Source organism: Carassius auratus, chromosome 34 (assembly GCF_003368295.1).
Source record: "Carassius auratus strain Wakin chromosome 34, ASM336829v1, whole genome shotgun sequence".
Classification (NCBI taxonomy): Eukaryota; Metazoa; Chordata; class Actinopteri; order Cypriniformes; family Cyprinidae; genus Carassius; species Carassius auratus.
The window spans coordinates 18751496-18771424 of record NC_039276.1 but is presented as its reverse complement, the minus strand read 5'-3'; the positions used below and the strand labels follow the sequence as shown (position 1 = coordinate 18771424).

The window sequence follows — 19929 nt, the reverse complement described above, 5'->3', positions numbered from 1 at the left end:
TATGTTAATAATAAGAAGCCTTGTTGTAAGCCATAATTTGACATTAATTGAACATTTCTCTCAGATTTCTGAAATCGGATTAGTTGGTTGGAATTTTGCTCCAGTATCAGCAAGGGTGTTGATTAAGCAACATGTTTAACTTGGTGAAATCATGTTCACTCATCCCCACACACAGCTTTCATTAATTATCTTTAGTTTATTTATCATGTTCCTCCCTGGCAAGTTTTTGTTAAGGTATATCGTTCATAATACCACTTGTCTGTTAACAGACATTTTTTTTCCTTTTAGTCAATTATATGAACACCACATAAAACTTTATTTGCATGCTTTTTGCTTTTTGATAGAATTTGGCGCCCCCTACTGGTCATTTGATATGAATGCTCCATATTAAGATTGGTTTCCCCATGCTTCACATTTACCTGTACATCTGCTATAGTATCTGTTAACAATAAGTACTTTAAACCTAAGGATTACAAGATTTCTTTGCATTCGACACACTTCACATCTCCTCCAGATGGCAGCATTGCACTGAGACTTGCACTGAGACAGTGACTACACATCCTGTTCCACTGAACTGCTATTGGGAACCTAATTGGGAGGGAAAAAATATTTGATGGAAATAACCTGGCCACTAAACCCAGAGTGTAATACATTTTTTATAGTATTCTTTTTATACTAAAAGATTTACAATGATAGCTTATCTGTTGCAAAAGAAAAACAGTACATACACGGTCTACACGAAGTAGACCAGACAGAAGAAAGACACAAAGACAGGAATTTAAATACTAGGGGGACCAACTCAACAGTTTTGCCACCAACTGCTACTGAATCATGCTTGGCATAAAGCGTCTGGACAAGAAGAGCAATAAAGAGATTTATGAAATAGTCGGCCGCAACCAACTCGTTCTTCAAGTACAACAGAGGCAGCTAAGATTTGTAGGACACTGCCTAAGACATAAGAGCGACTTGATCAACAAGTATGTCTTGTATCCGCCACAACAGCGGCATGGCAAATGACGTCGAGGCATAGCGCGAAAGTTATACCACTAATATATTGGCGAACTCATCAGTAAGGAATAAGTACCAGCAACAGTGAGCGAACTACGAGAAGCTGCCAGCAACCGCAAAAAATGGAAAAAAATTAGTGACCGACTGTCAACCTACCTTGATCGGAGGCCGATTGATGATGATGATGATGATGGTAATTAGTAAACATAGGTGCATGGAATGAGACAATCAACATGGGACACAGAACACATGGAGGGAAAACACAACATGATGAGTTCAGGGAATGAAATATGTGTTAAAATGTAAACAAAGCCTATCTATGGTCCATCCATTCATCCTCTAGACATTCACGGGAGGGCTTGAGTCAAGCCCAGCATCTCGGGACTAAGGCTGGGGACTCTTTGGTCTCTGCTCAGTGATAACTATATTGTAATGTGTTACATTTCTTAAAAGGCTATGACCTATTCACAAAATTTATTATCAGCATTTGTTTGTGTCTAAACGTTTGTTTGTATGTAATCTTGTGTTCATAATAAGAACTACAAGTACCACTTAAAACATAACATACATAATATGTCGATTAAAACACATAGACATTATTTTTAAATGAAGTGTTTTATTTAATTAATGTTTAAAAAACAAGTCGGCCTTTATAATAATCTAATAATGACTGAAGAACAAATTGATACATTTACAGGAATCTACACAAAACTCTGAATACTCAGTTAGTACACTGAATTACTGGCAGTGTTCTGACTGGCACTCACCCCACACACACACTCACACGCACGCACACACGCTCCCAGACATGCCCACACAGGAAACTGTACCATTGTGAGCCCGTCATCTTAAAACAGAACAACTCACTAAGAAATCTGCGCGAAAAATGCTGCAAAAGCTGACATTAACTCTCCTCATCAATTTAATCTTCATGTTCTCCCCTGGTAGGTTGTTGTTGTTGTTAAATTATATATTTTCTTAAATGTCACAAATGTTCTCTTCGTCATCTACTTAGTCCATTATTAGTAAACCAAATAAAAAATATTTTGCATGGTTTTTGGTCAAATTTTGGTTTATTTTATCTGTCCTCAAAAAATGTGTGACAGAAACATACACCTTTTTTCTGATTTTTACAGATAATTTGTTTATAAACAATTTATTTATTTTTTTGCAAGTAGAAATCAATCACATTTAACTGCTCAGTCATATTCCTGTCATGTGAGATCCGTTCTTTTGAGAAAAAACGTTTTCATTGTCGTTTTCCCACAATTGTGTTCAATCAAATCATTTCATTAGAATATAAAGGTCAAGGTGACAGTGTGTTTGAAACTCAACAAACAGCAGCCTTTTCTCACTGTATTAATGTAATAAATTAATTAATTAATAAATTAATGTAATCATTTTGCTCAAACATTTTTATATCAATGTTTTTTAGGTAAATTTGCATCTTCATGCATCTACACAGCTGTGGGTGATACAGTTATTATTCCATTTGAAGGTGCAAAATTACTTGAAGATGATGAACTAAGATGGGCACATAATGAAAGGAAAGTTTATTTTAAAAAACATTCACAAGTTAAGATCAATGTGTTCAATGTTACCCAAAATGGATCTGTGATACTGGAGAACGTACAGAAAAACAGTTCTGGGGAGTACAAGGGCATCATCTATAATACAAATGGAACCTTAAAAAAGCAAACTGTACAACAGCTCTGTGTACTGGGTACGTACTAGCTTGTGTTCTTTTGCTATTCAAACATGCATTTCGGTCAGATGTCACTTCTCTCCTCTATATTTGCCCGTTGAAGTCATGCAAGACTAAGTGTGTTTTAACAATACGACTTGCTGTTGTTGTGTGCATTTCAGAGCCATTACCTGAACCCACAGTTTTGGTGGAGTGCATAGAAAAAGGAGTAAATCTGACTTGTGCAGTGAACTACAGTGAAGTTGTTGTGTCCTGGATGAAAAATGGCATGAAGGCTAATGTGACACACACTGTTTTACACATCAGCTCATCTGAGCTACAATCTGGAAATAATTTCTCATGCACAGTCAGCCACATGGGAAGACACAAGTCAGCAAAAGAGGTTAAGCCAGTGTGCTCTGACACAGGTCCAGTGTATCAAAATCATTTGACATATGAATTCTCATGCATGACATGAAAATTTTTCTATGAAAAACTTGACTCTTAAATTTAGTTTATAACCCATTTAAAGGTCTATATAAAACTGCTGTTTATTGTTTATTACACTAAATCATGTTTCATACCATAGAGTTGTCATCACAAAGCTACTTTTATTAACTTTGAATGTTTATATAAAATGGAATCAGTTTGTAGCAAATATCAGTATATTATCTATTTATGTTATACTGTAGAAAGTGAAATTGTGTTTTTGCATCATTTTACAATTGCTGAAATGATAAATAATGGTGATGGAAATTTTTATAATATACTTTGTTTGTAAATTTCTAGGCTTAGATTTATGGTGGATGCTGGTGATCCTTACAGGGGGAGGAAGTGTCCTCCTCATACTCTTCATCATCTGCCTAGTCTGTGTCTGCCGCTACTGCAGACGAAAGAAGAGGAAAGCAAAAGGTGTGTTTCCAGTGAACTATTTTGTATTCACAGTTAGAACAGGTGAGATTGTGTATTTGTAGGTGTTACTGATGTCAATCAGTGTGGGTGTGTTCCACAATGACACAAATGAGAATAGAAGAGGCAAAAATGCTATATGAAAAAAAATGATAATAATAAAATTGAATCTTCACTGGAATATTCACAAATTCTGAAATATTGAATAATTCTCGTCAATTCTCAGTAATTCAATACCAAATATTTATCTCTTTGTTGGGCAGAGGAAGAAGAGTACCGGCTTACATCTCTAATGCCCTATCACAATTTTCTGCCTGATGAGCAGTACATGCAGAAAACCACATTGCCGAGGCCTTCCAGAAGCCAGCGTCCTCTTCCACCCTTACCCAACCCCCGAGGTCCTCCTTGTGTTGGACCCCCATGAGAGAACAACACTCTTAAAAATAAAGGTGCTTCACTATGGCACAGAATAACCTTTTGTCTAAATGGTTTCAGAAAGAACCTTTAACATCGGAAGAAACTTTCTGTTTCACAAACGGTTCTTTGTGGAGAAAGAACGTTAAAAAAAAAGTGAGAAAGAGATGGTTCTTTGTGGAACCATAAATGGTTCTTCTATGACATCGCTTGAAGAACCTTTTGAAGCACCCTTATTTTTAAGAGTAAACAGACTTCAAAAGACATTGAGACTAAAACCAAGACACAAAGGGACTACCAATGAAAACTAGCCGTCGAGCTAATATGGGTACATTCACATTCATAAATTTTGATTAATATACATTGTCTCTCTTTTGAAACTAAATAAATAAATAACCATTGCTGAATGTAATATTGTATATTGTATAAAATTGATCATATAAACTATTGGTCACAAAAATTAGGAATAATTAAGTAATAATTAAATGATAAAAACGAATAAATAAAATAATTTTTTTGGGGGGGTCTCTTAAGCTCACTAAACGATGCACAAAAAAAAGAAATATAAGAAAATTGTATGTAAAAGATTCAGAAGCATCTGATCATGTTTTTATTTTAACTCTTGATATTTTTATGATAATTGATAATCTTTATATTATTTTTTGCTTTATTTTATTTTTTTGAAGGGGGGGTTCAACACTTTTTCTCATACTTTTACATAGTATGCTTGATGATTGCAAATTTTTTGCTATTGATTTAAACTCCTTTGCAAATAGAAATCATTCCACTGAATCTAGGTCACTTCCGTAGAGTATGTGCAGTTCTACATGATGTTTTGTGATTGGGCTCTGCGACCCCACCTTTGTACATGCAAGCACAACAGACTTGTTCTTGCACTTTTCCGGTTTTACCTGATGTTATTGAATTGTGGTTGTGAGATGTGCTCCAGAAATAAATAAATAAATAATAATAATAAAATAATTATGATTTTTTATTTTTATTTTATTAAAATAATGATTTCACAAACACACAGTTACTCAGTTCTTTAGAATTATGACACCTGACTTACTACACTTACTCTTCTATAGCCTCAAAAATGTAATTTAGCAAAATCATTTAAAAGGTACAATTATAGTCATTAAACACAATTATGAAAATTGTGACCATAAGTGACCATTTAGCTGTATTCTCAGTAGGGAGTTTTAAGCTTTGCTATGGCAGTAGACAGCTAAAATACATCATAAGTCTTATTGTATAAAAGTTTTCTATGAGATTTTAGGTGAAGTCCAGTTTACGAAAAGGGTAAGCCAGATCAGTAAGAGAAGATATAACAACCCGAGTCAGACCAGTCTGAAGGTCTGAACGGAGTTTGGTGGTAGTAACTTTAAAAGTCTATAAGGAGATACATTTAAAAATTTGTGAGAAGAAGAAGAAGAAGAAGTTTAAATAAGATTTCAGTAAATTGGCTTTTTAAAGCCAACTTAATAATAATATTATAATTAATAAGAATAGCATGGGTAGTTGAGCACACTTTTTAAGTGTGCACACATTACAAACATTCTAAACAGTAAAAGTGTGTTGACCTGATTGCATATTGATTTCCTCGCTTTTGATGTCTGAAGTGAAACTCACAAATGTGCTCTCTCAATTTAACACCCAATCTATTCATTAAAAACAGATCTGTGTTCTTCTCAAGAGATCAAAGCATGTTGGTTATGTTATCTTTGTTGCAGTTTGTGGAAGGTTTTTAAAACATGCCTGTTTGACAGAGAGGATGTGATGAGATTAATGTGAAGATAAGCTGTCAAGGGTGGCTTGTAATTGTCTACAGAGAGCACAACAATGAGCCACTAGTTAATCAAATATTGAACTTAGTTTGAAACTTCCAGTTTTATTTATTGTTCAATCGTGAAATATTTTTTTCTGTGCATTTGTCCATTTATGCAGCCAAAGTGGCCTATGCTATACTTGTCTTTGTTTCAATCAGTGTGTCTTTCACAGCTCAATATCCTTGCAATATGCTGACTGTATATTATGAAACATTGGCACTTTACATGATTTGACAGAGAGCAAGGGGGACCCAGGTGTTTTGGGGGCCCTATACGCAACTTGCGTATTTTATGTAGTTAGGCATTAAACAAAAGGTCACTTGGCATTACATTTACCTCGAGCAAGTCATTCAGTGTTTACAAAGCAAATTTGTTTGCTAGAGGAACATTTAGAGAAGAACCTTTCACTAAATATTAGTCTATTCATGATATTTTCCTTAACCTGTTAGTGCTGTCTCAAATCTTTATTTTTAAATTAATCTGTCATAAAAAGTTATGACGGCCACTGTGTAAATTATTATATTTCAATAACAAATAGGATTTATTTAAAAGTGCAATTTACATTTTTGTGTACTTTTTTGAGTGTTGATTATTATATATATAAAAAAAATTGATAGCAATTAAATTTTAAAGTTGTTAACTGTAACCTTTAATATCATAGTAATGTTTACAACATTAGCTGAGGTAGAATTTTTATCCTCAAGTAAATGTACAATTTATTATAATTGCATTTTATTTGTAATTGTATGTTCACTATACATGATATTTATTTTTTATTTTATATGTATATGGATTTAAAATTTAAATTTAAAATTTTACTTTATACTTATGTCAGAGCTGAATTTTCAGAATCACAATCTTCAGTGTCACATGATCCTTTAGAAATCATTCTGATCTTCTGATCTGGACCTTAAGAACATTTTTTATTATCTATTATTATTATTCATTTAGGCCCATCATGTATTATTCCTTATTATAATCAATGCTGAACACAGTACATTTACACACAATATTTTTTGTTGAAACCTTGGCTTGATAATTTTCAAACACACACACAAAAAGAAACAAATTCTTGCTAGGGTATAGCTTTACTGTAACTTCTTAAATATTGAGTTTGACAAACGCCCTCAACACTGGATAGAGGACCACACTCAACTTCCACCTGCAAAAACTATGCAGATTAGCACCACTAGATATAGCATTTGGTCAATCTATGTTGGATTCACCATATTTAAGACTGCATTTGATACAGACATTACAAAAGTTTCTCTTCCTTCCTCTGTAAAATCATTGTGTATCGGTGTGACATCTTCTTTGTGTGTGTGTCGCAGTAGGTCACTGCAGTATAACTGAGGTCCTGAGCCAACAGCCATATCCTCTGCATCAACAAGTAATAGTAGCACATACAACAACTTGACCACAAGTGTTACTTACAATGGCTTACCAAAAGCCACACTGACCTTTGAGCTTTAACCCACGCTCACCACATTACCTGACCTCTCTCCAGAATATCCTGAGTATTTAAATTGTTTGTACATATACATGAGAACAAATGTTTTAATATTTATAATAAATATTTGTCTGTCTGTGTAGATAGAGTGGTTAGATACGCAGATACATTATGGGTTCCAAAAGCCTCACTCATGATAATGCCTCTATGCTGTATTATTTTCTATTTTAATATAAATTTATTCATTACAAATTATATCATTAAATAATCTAGTAGATTTAATAATCTAGTCATAATTATTGCTAAATGCTGGACCGTTTCCATTTCGCTCCGCATATGGAACCTGAAGATTTTTTTAAACCAAGAATGAACCAAAATGAAAATTAAATTAAAACATTTAGCTTATATATAGGCCTTATATTTATTTACTGTTTAATAAAAATAGCATGTATATGATCCTTTGTGTTAAGGTCGTCTTTTAATTTTTGTTTAGTAGACTGTAGTATAAGACTATCCTACATTTTAAAAATTAACAAATTGTAAAAAAAAAAAATATATATGTTTACAACATATATGTTACAATGTTATATCGTAATGTTATTGTTGTTTTACTTCCTTCGTTTATCTCATTTTACAATTATATTCATTTCGCAATCCGTCCCTTTGCTCCACCTGGCGGTAGTTTTGCGAATGATTTTAACATGCGACTGAATTACAGTGCCGCGGCGGTAAGCCCCAGATAGGCTGGCCACCTACTGTATAAGCTATTGTATTGTATTTCCTGTAAAGTTGTTCGTAAAAAGCACTACATAAATAAACTTGAATTAAGCTCTGCTTGGCTGAATGCCTTAAATGAAACTTAAATGAATCTGCTTATAAACCTAAGCCCAAATGAGAACCATGGCTCAATGTGGATATTCGTCGACTAAGACAAGTTAGCAAAAAGGCTGAGTGCAAATGGAAAAAGGACAAGCTATAAATTTCACTTCAACTGTTTAAAGCCAGTTTGTCGACTTACCAGAATGAACCAGAACTTACCAGAACTTCTCTGAAATGATTATGGCAAACCTCTCTAGACCACTCTATTCTCTATGATAAACCCTCCAGTAAATACAATGTCTGATGCTTCTGATGAGCTATGTGAAAGCTTCTTGAGATTTTTCATTGACAAAATATCTAATCTGAGATGTGAAGCTAGCCCATCTCATACTGAACACTCTAGTCAGTTGCTGAATTCTGTTACCTGGGATATTTTTCAGCCAATCACTCTGAATCACCTCAAAGAAATTATAGCAAATATGAAACCTTCGTCCTACTCTCTAGACATAATTTCTACTAAGTTTCTAAAATTGATTGTTGATTCAGTAGGGCCAGGATTGGTGTCATTTATAAATAAGTGCCTCATCATTGGCTCCATCCCTGCTGCCCTTAAGGTGTCCCGGGAAGCCTTCACTGGATCCTGCCATGCTAAATAACTTCTGTCCTATCTCTGCATTACCTTTTGTTTTGAAGGTGTTGGAAAAAGTTGTTCTTGACCAGCTTCAGTTTTTCTAAAGTGTAATAATATTTCTGAAAAATTTAAATCTGGATTTAAGTCTGCTCAAGGATACTGAATCTGCCTTGTTGGGAGTTTTAAATTAAATATATTTATACATTGATACTGGTGACTCTGTGGCTCTTGTGCTTTTAGATCTATCAGCAGCTTTTGATACTGTCACGCTGTCAGTCTCTGTTTTCCTGGGTGTTCCCTAGTGAGCTCACTTCTCCTTAGGCACTTCACCATAGGCACTATAATTCCTCTAGTCTGGTCCTATCTTCACAGTAATTGCACTCCAGTTAATCGCACAGATGCAGGAAATCTATTGTTGTTAGTCTCCTTATAAATAGCTGTCCTTCCCTGTTTTTTGTATGGAGTCCTTACCCTTTGTGTGATATGTTCTCGTCTCCCGAGACTTACCCTGCCTTCTCGTTCCTCCGAGTTTTACATTCCGTTTCATCTGGTTTCCTCTTTTGTTTTGTTTTGTTTGTCTCCCAAGACTGTTTATTTTGTATTACCCTTTTTGTTATTAAAATCATACTTGCAATTGGATCTACCCTCTCCTTGTGTTTTCCCTATCACACATCATCACAGAAGGACTCCATCACCAAAGATCCAGCAGTATGTCTACTACCATTTCCTCCCCAGCCAGCAAGCGGGAGAGAAATGGTTTTGAGAGCTCCCGCCTAGTGGTGTTCCGGGGGACCAGGGGAGGTCGCTCCGGAGCAAGCGGTCGAGAGGAGTTCCGACAGCGATCTCCACTGTGGGCTCCCGTTTACACGGGATTCAGTTGGGAGCCGCCATGTTTCCATGATGACCATAGGGGGGAAAGGAGATGCAAAGCGGCTGAGTCAGCGCCGCTGTATGAGATGACCGCCAGTCGCCAGTGCACAAAATGGCCGCCAACATAGCACCACGAGGCAAGATGGCTGCCACCTCAGCTCCAAAGCACAAAGTGGCCACCAGTCCAGCGCCACAGTGCAGAATGGCCGACAGCTCAGCGCCAACACACAAGATGGCCGCCAATTCAGAGCCACAGCACAAGATGGCTGCCAAACCAGCACCAAGGGGCAAGATGGACACCAGCACAGCGCCAATGCACAAAGTGGCCACCAGTCCAGCGCCACCGTGCAGGATGGCCGCCAGCTCTGCGCCTACGCCCAAGATGGCCGCCAGTCCAGCACCACAGCACCATATGGCTGCCATCCCTGTGCTAGGACGATAGACCAAGGCTAGCATAGCGCCACAGCACAAGGGTGCCACCAGTCCAGTGCCACAGTGCAATATGGCTGCCAGCTCAGCGCCTATGCCCAAGAAGGCAACGGTGACCTTTTTGGATTATTTCGCCAGGCTGTCAAGAATTCTAGAGATTCCCAAGACTGGTCACGTCACGTCTGTGGAGCCAGCACCACTGCACAAGATGGCCGCCAGTCCGGAGCCACTGCAGAGGAAGGCAAATCCAGTGGACTGTCCAGAATCAAGTCAGATTCCTGTTGACCTTCCCGAGTCAAGTCAGGTGCCCGTTGACTTTCCAGAGTTGAGTCAGTTCCCGGTTGACCCCCCTGAGTCGAGTCAGGTGTTCATGGACCCTCCAGAATTAGGGTTAGTCACTGGCGACCTTCCAGAGTCAGGGTTAGTTACCGTTGACCCTCCAGAATCAGTGCTAGTTCCTGTTGACCTTCCAGAGGCGGGTCAAATTCCAGTGGACTGTCCAGAATCAAGTCAGATTCCTGTGGACCTTCTCGAGTCGAGTCAGATGCCCATTGACTTTCCAGAGTTGAGTCAGTTCCCGGTTGACCCGCCAGAGTCGAGTCAGATGTTCATGGACCCTCCAGAGTCAGGGTTAGTCACCTTCGACCTTCCAGAGTCAGGGTTAGTTACCGTTGACCCTCTAGAGTCAGTGCTAGTTCCTGTTGACCTTCCAGAGGCGGGTCAAATTCCAGTGGACTGTCCAGAATCAAGCCAGATTCCTGTGGACCTTCTCGAGTCGAGTCAGATGCCCATTGACTTTCCAGAGTTGAGTCAGTTCCCTGTTGACCCTCCAGAGTCGAGTCAGATGTTCATAGACCCTCCAGAGTCAGGGTTAGTCACCTTCGACCTTCCAGAGTCAGGGTTAGTTACCGTTGACCCTGCAGAGTCAGGGCTAGTTCCTGTTGACCTTCCAGAGGCGGGTCAAATTCCAGTGGACTGTCCAGAATCAAGCTAGATTCCTGTGGACCTTCTCGAGTCGAGTCAGATGCCCATTGACTTTCCAGAGTTGAGTCAGTTCCCTGTTGACCCTCCAGAGTCGAGTCAGATGTTCATAGACCCTCCAGAGTCAGGGTTAGTCACCTTCGACCTTCCAGAGTCAGGGTTAGTTACCGTTGACCCTCCAGAGTCAGGGCTAGTTCCTGTTGACCTTCCAGATTTGAGTCAAATTCCAGTTGACTGTCCAGAGTCAAGTCAGGCTCCTGTTGACCTTCCAGAGTCGAGTCAGGTGCCCGTCAACTTTCCAGAGTTGAGTCAGTTTCCGGTTGACCCTCCAGAGTCGAGGCAGGTGTTCATAGACCCTCCAGAGTCAGGGTTAGTCACCGTTGACCTTCCAGAGTCAGGGTTAGTTACCGTTGACCCTCCAGAGTCAGGGCTAGTTCATATTGACCTTCCTGAGTCGAGTCAGGTTCCAGTGAACTCTCCAGAGTCGAGTCAGGTTCCAGCGAACTCTCCAGAGTCGGGGCTAGTCACTGATGACTTTCCAGAGTCAGGACTAGGTACCATGGACTTTCCAGAGACAAGGCTAGTCACCGGTGATCTTCGAGGACTGAGTCAAGTCACCAGGGATTCTCAAGGACTGAGTCAAGTCACCGGTGATCTTCGTCCTCCCGTTGGGCCGACCACAAGGACGTGGTGGTCTTCCGCTCAGCCCTGGGGGACTCTGGCATTGACCGCGGGGACGTGGTGGTCTTCTGCTCCGCCCTGGGGGACTCCGGCCTCGACCACGAGGAGGTGGGGGTCTTCCGCTCCGCCCTGGGGGACTCCGGCCTCGACCACGAGGACGTGGTGGTCTTCCGCTCCGCCCTGGAGGGGTTTCTGCCTTGACCACATGGGTGTGGTGGTCCTCGGCTCCGCACGGGGGGGCATCACGTGATGTCCTTTATGGACCCATGTTTTTGTGTTTTTGTTTTCTTTTGCTTTTCTGTCTGTCTCCTTCTTTGGACCTGGCCCTCCGTCCCTCCCCCTGATCCTCTGCTGGTCCACCACCCTCCTGGACTCCTTGTTTTGTGTTACACTTCTCCTGTCTTTGTCTTTCCATTTTACCTGGTTGCCCTGTCTTTGTCTTCCCATTCTATCTGGTTCTCCTGTCTCTGTCTTTCCATTTTACCTGGCTGTCCTGTCTCTGTCTTTCCATTTTACCTGGTTCTCCTGTCTTTTGTCTTTCCATTTTTACCTGGTTGTCCTGTCTTTGTTTTTCCATTTTACCTGGTTGTCCTGTCTTTGTCTTTTCATTCTATCTGCTTCTCCTGTCTCTGTTTTCTGACCCTCCGTCCCTCCCCCTACTCCGCCGCCGCTCCACCTCCCTCCTACTTCCTTATCTGTTGGGTTTTCCTGGGTTTCAGGTGGAGCATCTGGCAGCTGCTCCGTAGGGGAGGGAGTAATGTCACGCTGTCAGTCTCTGTTTTCCTGGGTGTTCCCTAGTGAGCTCACTTCTCCTTAGGCACTTCACCATAGGCACTATAATTTCTCTAGTCTGGTCCTGTCTTCACAGTAATTGCACTCCAGTTAATCGCACAGGTGCAAGCCATCTATTGTCATTAGTCTCCTTATAAATAGCTGTCCTTCCCTGCTGTTTGTATGGAGTCCTTACCCTTTGTGTGATATGTTCTTGTCTCCCGAGACTTACCCCTGCTTTCTCGTTCCTCCGAGTTTTACATTCCGTTTCATCCAGTTTCCTCTTTTGTTTTGTTTTGTTTGCCTCCCAAGACTGTTTATTTTGTATTACCCTTTTTGTAATTAAAATCATACTTGCAATTGGATCTACCCTCTCCTTGTGTTTTCCCTAACACACATCGTCACAGATACTGTCAGTAAATCTATCCTGATATCCAGACTAGAGTGTAGTGTGGGGCTAAACGGTATCGTCCTCCAGTGGTCCCAGTCTTATCTCTTGGATTGAACTTTCAGAGTAAAGTTAGGAAATTGTTCCTCTTCCGTTGCGCATTTAACCTGTGGTCTTCCTCAAGGATCTATCTTAGCACCGTCTCTTTTCTCTCTCTCTATGTTACCAATGAGCAACATTCTAAGAGACATAGTGTATCCTTTCACTGTTACTCAGACAACACACACATGTATGTATCAATCAAGAGAAATTATCCTTATGCCCTTTCATCATTAAGTTTTTTAGATGAAGTTAGAGTTTGGCTGGACCAAAATGTTTTATTTTTAAATGAAAACAAGACAGAGATCATCGTTTTTGGGCCCACTGTTAATCCTCAGGCTGCCACCTTCGACCTAGGCCTAAAAACGTTAGGCATGTTATACTTTCACTGAAGCTGGCAAACGATCTCAGCGTAAGCGCAGAAAGTGAGGAAATAACTGATCTCTGCTTCATTACAAACGCGAACGTTGATCTTTTTTCAAAACAGCTGGTAAAAGAGTCACGTGCGTCATCACTACTATAAGGCATTAGATCTGGCTTTTGTTCACACAGCGCTCATCCCGAGATTGAACCCGGAAATGTTACTAGGTCCCCGACCCGGGTTCAATGCCGGAATCAATCCTGGGACGTCATTGCTTTCATTGCGACCCGGCAATGTTCCGGCAATTTGCCGGGTCCGACGTGCAGTGTGAAAGGGCTACTGCAATTCACTTTACTTTCGAAAAACTCTAATTGCTCGTCTCCAATTAGTGCAAAATGCTGCGGCTAGATTCCTCTCAAATAGTCGAAAAAGTGACCTTATCACCCCAATTCTGAGGTCTCTTCATTGGTTACCCATTAATTTCAGAAATGATTTTAAAATCCTTTCATTTGTATATAAATCTCTATGTAGCCATGCACTAAGCTACCTATCTGAATTGCTACAACCATATACTCCATTAAGAAATCTGAGATCAAGCGACAAGAACTTGCTATTAGTCCCAGATTCCAGACTCAAATGCAGAGGGAAATCGAGCATTCGCTGTGGTCGGGCCTCGGTTATGGAACAATTTGCCCCTAGAAGTTAGAATAGCCCCTTCTGTGATGTCTTTTAGGTCACTTTTAAAAACACACATTTTCCTTGGCCTTTAACTAAGGTTGGTTAGTTTTACTATTTCTCTATTGAGTCTGATGCTGTTTTTCCTTTTATCTAAGTCTGATACTGACATTTTTTTTCATATATGTTGATGAGTCTGATACTGTTCTGCCATTTCTGTCTGTCATCTTGTGGTTCTGTAAAGCACTTTGGTCAGTCAGTGGCTGAAATAAAATGTGCTATATAAATAAAATGAACTTGAACTTGGAATTAATTTGGACTATAACAAACAATCCCTGGCTTAGGTTAGTTCCTTATTCACTAGGCCACTGAAGCTGTTATCCAATAGCTAACATGCCCTGTAAATTATCAATTTTATTCAGGACCTCTTTAAAATACACACAGAGAGTCTTGTGGATGAATGACTATGATAGGGCTAAACTTTTCATGGCCAACCTGTGGTTCTTGCCCCATTTCTGGGAATTGAGGCATGTCTAGAAGTTAAAAGAGTCTTAGCAGAGGATGGTGTCGATCCATCGACCTCTGTGTTATGGGCCCAGCATGCTTCCGCTGGGCCACTCTGCTGTAAATCACACCAATTTATATTTGTAAAAAGTTTGTATGAGACATCATAAAAATTTCAATGTGATTACTTCCACCTGGGAATACATAGCATTCTGTTATCAAACAAATACTGAAGTCTGTGAAAATAACCAGGGGCCTAGTACCATGAAGCTAGATCAGCAAGCTAGCCAGGTAAATTTGCACCAAACCTGGGTTTTAAGTACCACTTAAGAGGCTTGGCTTTCAGCGGCATTCATTGCCATAGTAACTTACACTCCACGGCAGGTAATGTTCTGGATTAGATATCTCAAACTGAAGTTGGACCAATCAGATGTGAGAGAAGTGACACATGTTTGACACAAAGTCACTCCAGTTTATCTTGCTCCAAAATATTTTTTTTATTATAATTTTTATTTTTGCATTAAGCAGACACTTTTATCCAAATATACTTACAGTGCATTCAGGCTAAAATTTGTTACCCAACATGTGCTCCTTGGGAATAGAACCCACAACATTGTGCTGCTAATGCAATGCTCTACCAATTGAGCCACAGGAACACTACTTAATTATAGGTCACTAATGCTAAAAAAAAAAAAAGATAAATTCTGGCTTTAAATTATAATTACTGAGTCTTTTTATGATTTATATAATTGTTGTGATTCATATTATTATTATTTATCTTTAACAAACAAGCAAGTTTAGTTTAACAGTTATTGTAAATCGTTTATTTTAAATAAATATTAATGTATACAGATAATGAAATATAAATAAGCTGTAGTATCAAAAGATTGCACGATTTAAAAAAATAAAAATCTGAACTTACATGTTTGAGTCTCTGTCACTATAAATTTTCATTATAACTGCACTGATGCATGATGAACAACATCATGGTACAAACAAAGCCGGATTGGAGAGGTTTGGTTTTATCACCTAAACAAATTTAAGTAAATGGGTGCAGAGCCAGTGGTAGATTTGTAGGCAAAAATTAATGCCTTGAATTTTATGCGAGCAGCTATTGGAAGCCAGTGCAAATTAATAAACAGAGGTGTGATGTGTATTCTTTTTGGCTCATTAAAAATTCATTTTGCTGCCGCGTTCTGGATTAATTGTAAAGGTTTGATAGAACTGTCTGGAAGACCTGCCAAGAGGGCATTGCAATAGTCCAGCCTGGACAGAACAAGAGCTTGAACAAGGAGTTGTGTAGCATGTTCCGAAAGAAAGGGCTTGATCTTCTTGATGTTGAATAAAACAAATCTGCAGGATCGGACAGTTTTATCAATGTGGTCTGAGAAAGTCAGCTGATCACCAATCATAACTCCAAGGCTTTGTAACAGAAATGAGTCGAACCAGACAAATTAAAGAGTCTATCAAAGCTGTGTTTGAAACACGGAGCCAAATTCCTCAGGAAGTCATAAATCAGTTCTAGTGCCACAAGAACCAAGCAAGATGACCAACCAACTCTTTCACAAAACAGCTTTCAACATTAACAACACTAGAACAATTATTGACAATTTTAATTTGCAGAAAAGATTGTTAAATTTGTTGTTCATAATTGAAATCCAACGCTGGACATCACATGAAAACCCATGAGAGTACTGGACAAGTTCCATTGACTTCCCCCACCCAGCAGAACCAGACTGAAATTACTAAGGGGGAAGGGCTTTGAACCTCTGGTCTCCACAGAAGTTTTTGTCAAGAGAATGACAAAGAAACTGTCTTTTGTACATATATATGGACCAGAATGAACTCAAAAAGACTTATAGATGAATCAGTCCATCGCTTCACTACATATTCATTTATATGTAACCCACACATTTGACTATCATGTTATAATCACTTATTGTGTATGTCTTTTAATAACTAGGGGATAGCTTAAGGATTCATAATTATGTTTGGTATGTGTGTGATTGAATCTGCTTGCTTGAATTAGACCAGACAATCATTTATTTGTCAAATATATCGTAACCTGGTTATAGAAATCATGCCCAAAATTAGACCCTGCAAGAGTGGGAAAATTCGGACCACATGCTTGGTAAGATAAACATATGATTTATGATACCCCGAGCCAAGACAATATCTGATTGGTCAAGACAACATTTGAGGTGTGGCCAACAGGCCAGTTTAAATACTTAGGACACCATAAAATCCTGCTTTTAGTTGTTAGCTTTGCTTCTGCTACTAGTCATGCCTGCTCTTAGCTTTTAGCTTGTAGCATTGCTACCTAGCTTTAGCTTTTAGCCATGCTGTTTGTTATCACTGTTCTTTAAGCGTGGTTCCAGCGTGCTTCTTAGTCACGACGAGAAGAAACACCACCTTGTCTCGTCAAACTTTATTTCTTTTCTTTTCCGTTTGAGAGTTTCGTGTTCTGAGTTAAGTTTTGTAACGTTGAGCCTCCGACGCCTGACCTCGGGTACCCGTTTCAACTTCAACTAGCCACACAACTCCATCTTCAGCCAACGACCAACAACCACGGGCTTCCCAAGACGTCACTTCAACTACTACTGAACTTCCAGCCAATCAGCGACAACTTTTCACAGGAGACGCAAGTAACCTCCAGACTGTGACCTTTACTGGTGTATCTAATATAATTTTAACCTCATTGAGGAACTCAATGCAAGGGCTAATTACGTGATTGATGGTTGTTCATGTCTATGCAATTTAACGTATTGCTGTAAACTTGGGATTCCATATTTCCATTCTCTTAAACTCATCTTTCCCTAACTTTCGATCTTCCTGCAACTTGTGTGAATGTGTTATTGAGTGCGTTTATGTTTTAGATTAATTTAAATGTCGTAGATTTATCTAATAAAGCCTTATTCATATTGAAAAGAGAAGTATCTTGTGTTTTGTGCTTACAAGTTAATGTCTTAAACTGCCGATCTTGTTACTGTGCTAATTGATAGTGTTTTCACTATAGTTTGGAAAATAATATCCAGCGCAGATTTGATGTTAAACGGCTCGTTCAGTGAATCGCAGGGCGTCTCAGTGACCAGCCGTGAAACAGTGATTCTGTTCAAATTCCCTTTAAAATCTTAAATGATTCTCTTTGAGCTAAATTGACCTGTTTCCGTTACAGCTTCTAGCTGTTTTTGAAGGAGTTATGGTTGATGTGCCTAACTTGATGGTGAAACTGTGATGAAACGATGGGTTTGCTGGAGACTCAAGCAGTTCTGTCTTTGCAATGTTGAGTTGAAGTTGATGGTCCATCATCCAGCAAGAAATGTCTGTTAGACAAGCTGAGATGCGAATAGCTACCGTCGGACCACCAGGATGGAATGAGAGGTAGAGTTGAGTGTCATCAGCATAGCAGTGGTATGAAAAGCCATGTTTCTGAATGACAGAACCTAATGATGCCATGAAGACCGAGAAGAGAAGTGGTCCAAGAACTGAGCCCTGATGCACCCCAGTAGTTAGATGTTGTGACTTGGACACCTCACCTCTCCAAGATACTTTAAAGAACCTATCTGATAGGTAAGACTAAAACCATTAAAGTGTGGTTCCTGAGATGCCTTTTGCCAGTAGGGTTGATAGTTTTCATTGGTTCACGTTTTCTTCGCATGTGAAGGAAGCAGACCAGGGTTGGCATACTGAGGCTCGAGAAAGATTTTATTACTTAAAAGGAAAATGAACCAGAAAACAAAGTCCTGCCACATGCGCATAAACATTCACGTTCACTCGCCACTAAGGATTCACTCTTGTGCTTCAATGCTGCTGCTGCGTCCTTCCCCGAGTCCTCAGGTCTCTCTCTCTCTCTGCCGATCCTCGGGCAGCTTAAATAGCGCTTCCCCACGGCAATCACTATAACAAGAAACAGGTGTTACTTGTTTTTTGTCACTTGTACCACTTACCACTGCTCATCTCTTCACTCTCTCTCCCGTCGCAGACCTCCCTGAACCACGCCTCCCCAGCCACACCGTGTCAAAATCAGCGGACAGATCAAGCAGGATAATTACTGAAGATTTGGATTCCGCTCTTGCCAGTCTTAGAGCTTCAACAACTGAGAGCGAGGCAGTCTCAGTTGAATGTCCACTTCTGAAGCCAGATTGGTTGCTGTCAAGGAGGTTGCTGTGTGTGAGAAATGTAGAGACTTGGTTGAACACAGCTCGTTCAAGTGTTTTTGCAATGAAAGGAAGAAGGGAAACTGGACTGTAGTTCTCTAAAAAGAGATGGGTTGAGGGTGGGTTTCTTAAGTAGTGGAGCTATACGAGCCTGTCTAAATGATGAAGTAAAATTACCAGTGTGGAGGGATGTGTTGATGATGTGAGTGAGTGCAGGTACAACTGCAGGAGAAATGGCTTGAAGGAGATGAGATGGAATAGGATCAAGCGGGCAAGTAGTAGGGTGATTAGAAAGGATGAGTTTTGAGACTTCTGCCTCAGAGAGTGAAGGGAAGGATGTAAATGAGTGTATGTTTGCTGGTGATATGAGCTTGACTGATTGTGGTGTTGAAAATTGTGCACTGATGTGGCAAAGTCGTCAGCTATTAGAGATGAAGCAGGAGGGGGAGGAGGAGGACTAAGTGAGGAAAATGTTTTAAAAAGCATGCAAGAGTTAGACTAATTGTAAATTTTGTTATGGTAGTATGTCATTTTAGCAGTGGACACATTAGCGGAGAAGGATTATAGTAGTGACTGATACACATAAAGGTCAGTTGTATTTTTGGATTTGCACCACACCCTTTCAGCAGCTCTAAGCTTAGAATGGTGTTCGCGTAGAACATCAGATAACCAAGGGGCAGAAGGCGTGTTATGGGCTGGCCTGGAAGATAAGGGGCAAACAGTGTCTAAACAAGATGTAAGAGTGGAGCGGAAAGTATGAATAGTACTGTTACCAACCAAAGATGCAAACAGTTTAGGGGAAGGAAGTGAAGATGAAACGATTGCAAATAGGCGGGAGGGTGAAAGTGTGCATAGGTTACGTTGAAAGATGACATGTCGAGGGGTAAGTGATGTTTCAACAACAAAATGTATTTTAAGAGGGTAGGTAACAGTAACTGAATGAGACTCAAAGGAGCTGTTGATACCCAAAGATGGTAAATGATTAAATGTACAATCATTAGAGATGAGCAGACCAGTACAGAGAGATAATGCAAGCATTAAAGACTCCAAACTAATACGACAGTCACGTATCACACAGATGTGTCCACAGATGAGTCCGGATATGGGAACAGTCCATAAAATCTACAATCACATTCTTCAGGGATCTCATTCATCACTTGGTCACTGAACAAACAACACATTTCATCCCCCAGAGCTCAAAGGGTGACGGAAGAATTTCACGTGCACCGGGTTTCGCATATGGAAATTATTATAATGTCAAAGGGCACA

General features: G+C 39.7%; 2 protein-coding genes across 2 annotated transcripts in view; one reads left to right on the top strand and one right to left on the bottom strand.

The window, feature by feature from the left end:
* si:dkey-11f4.14 (uncharacterized) overlaps window positions 1-19929 on the bottom strand; it is a 52161-nt gene that overhangs the window by 18025 nt on the left and 14207 nt on the right. The gene's annotated exons all lie outside the window — the stretch shown is intronic.
* LOC113053448 (T-cell surface antigen CD2-like) lies at window positions 1767-4953 on the top strand. The gene is made up of 5 exons (XM_026218467.1): window positions 1767-1952; window positions 2444-2731; window positions 2875-3120; window positions 3482-3604; window positions 3865-4953. The coding sequence occupies exons 1-5, from the start codon at window positions 1895-1897 to the stop codon at window positions 4023-4025; spliced, it is 876 nt and encodes a 291-aa protein (XP_026074252.1). The 5' UTR covers window positions 1767-1894; the 3' UTR covers window positions 4026-4953.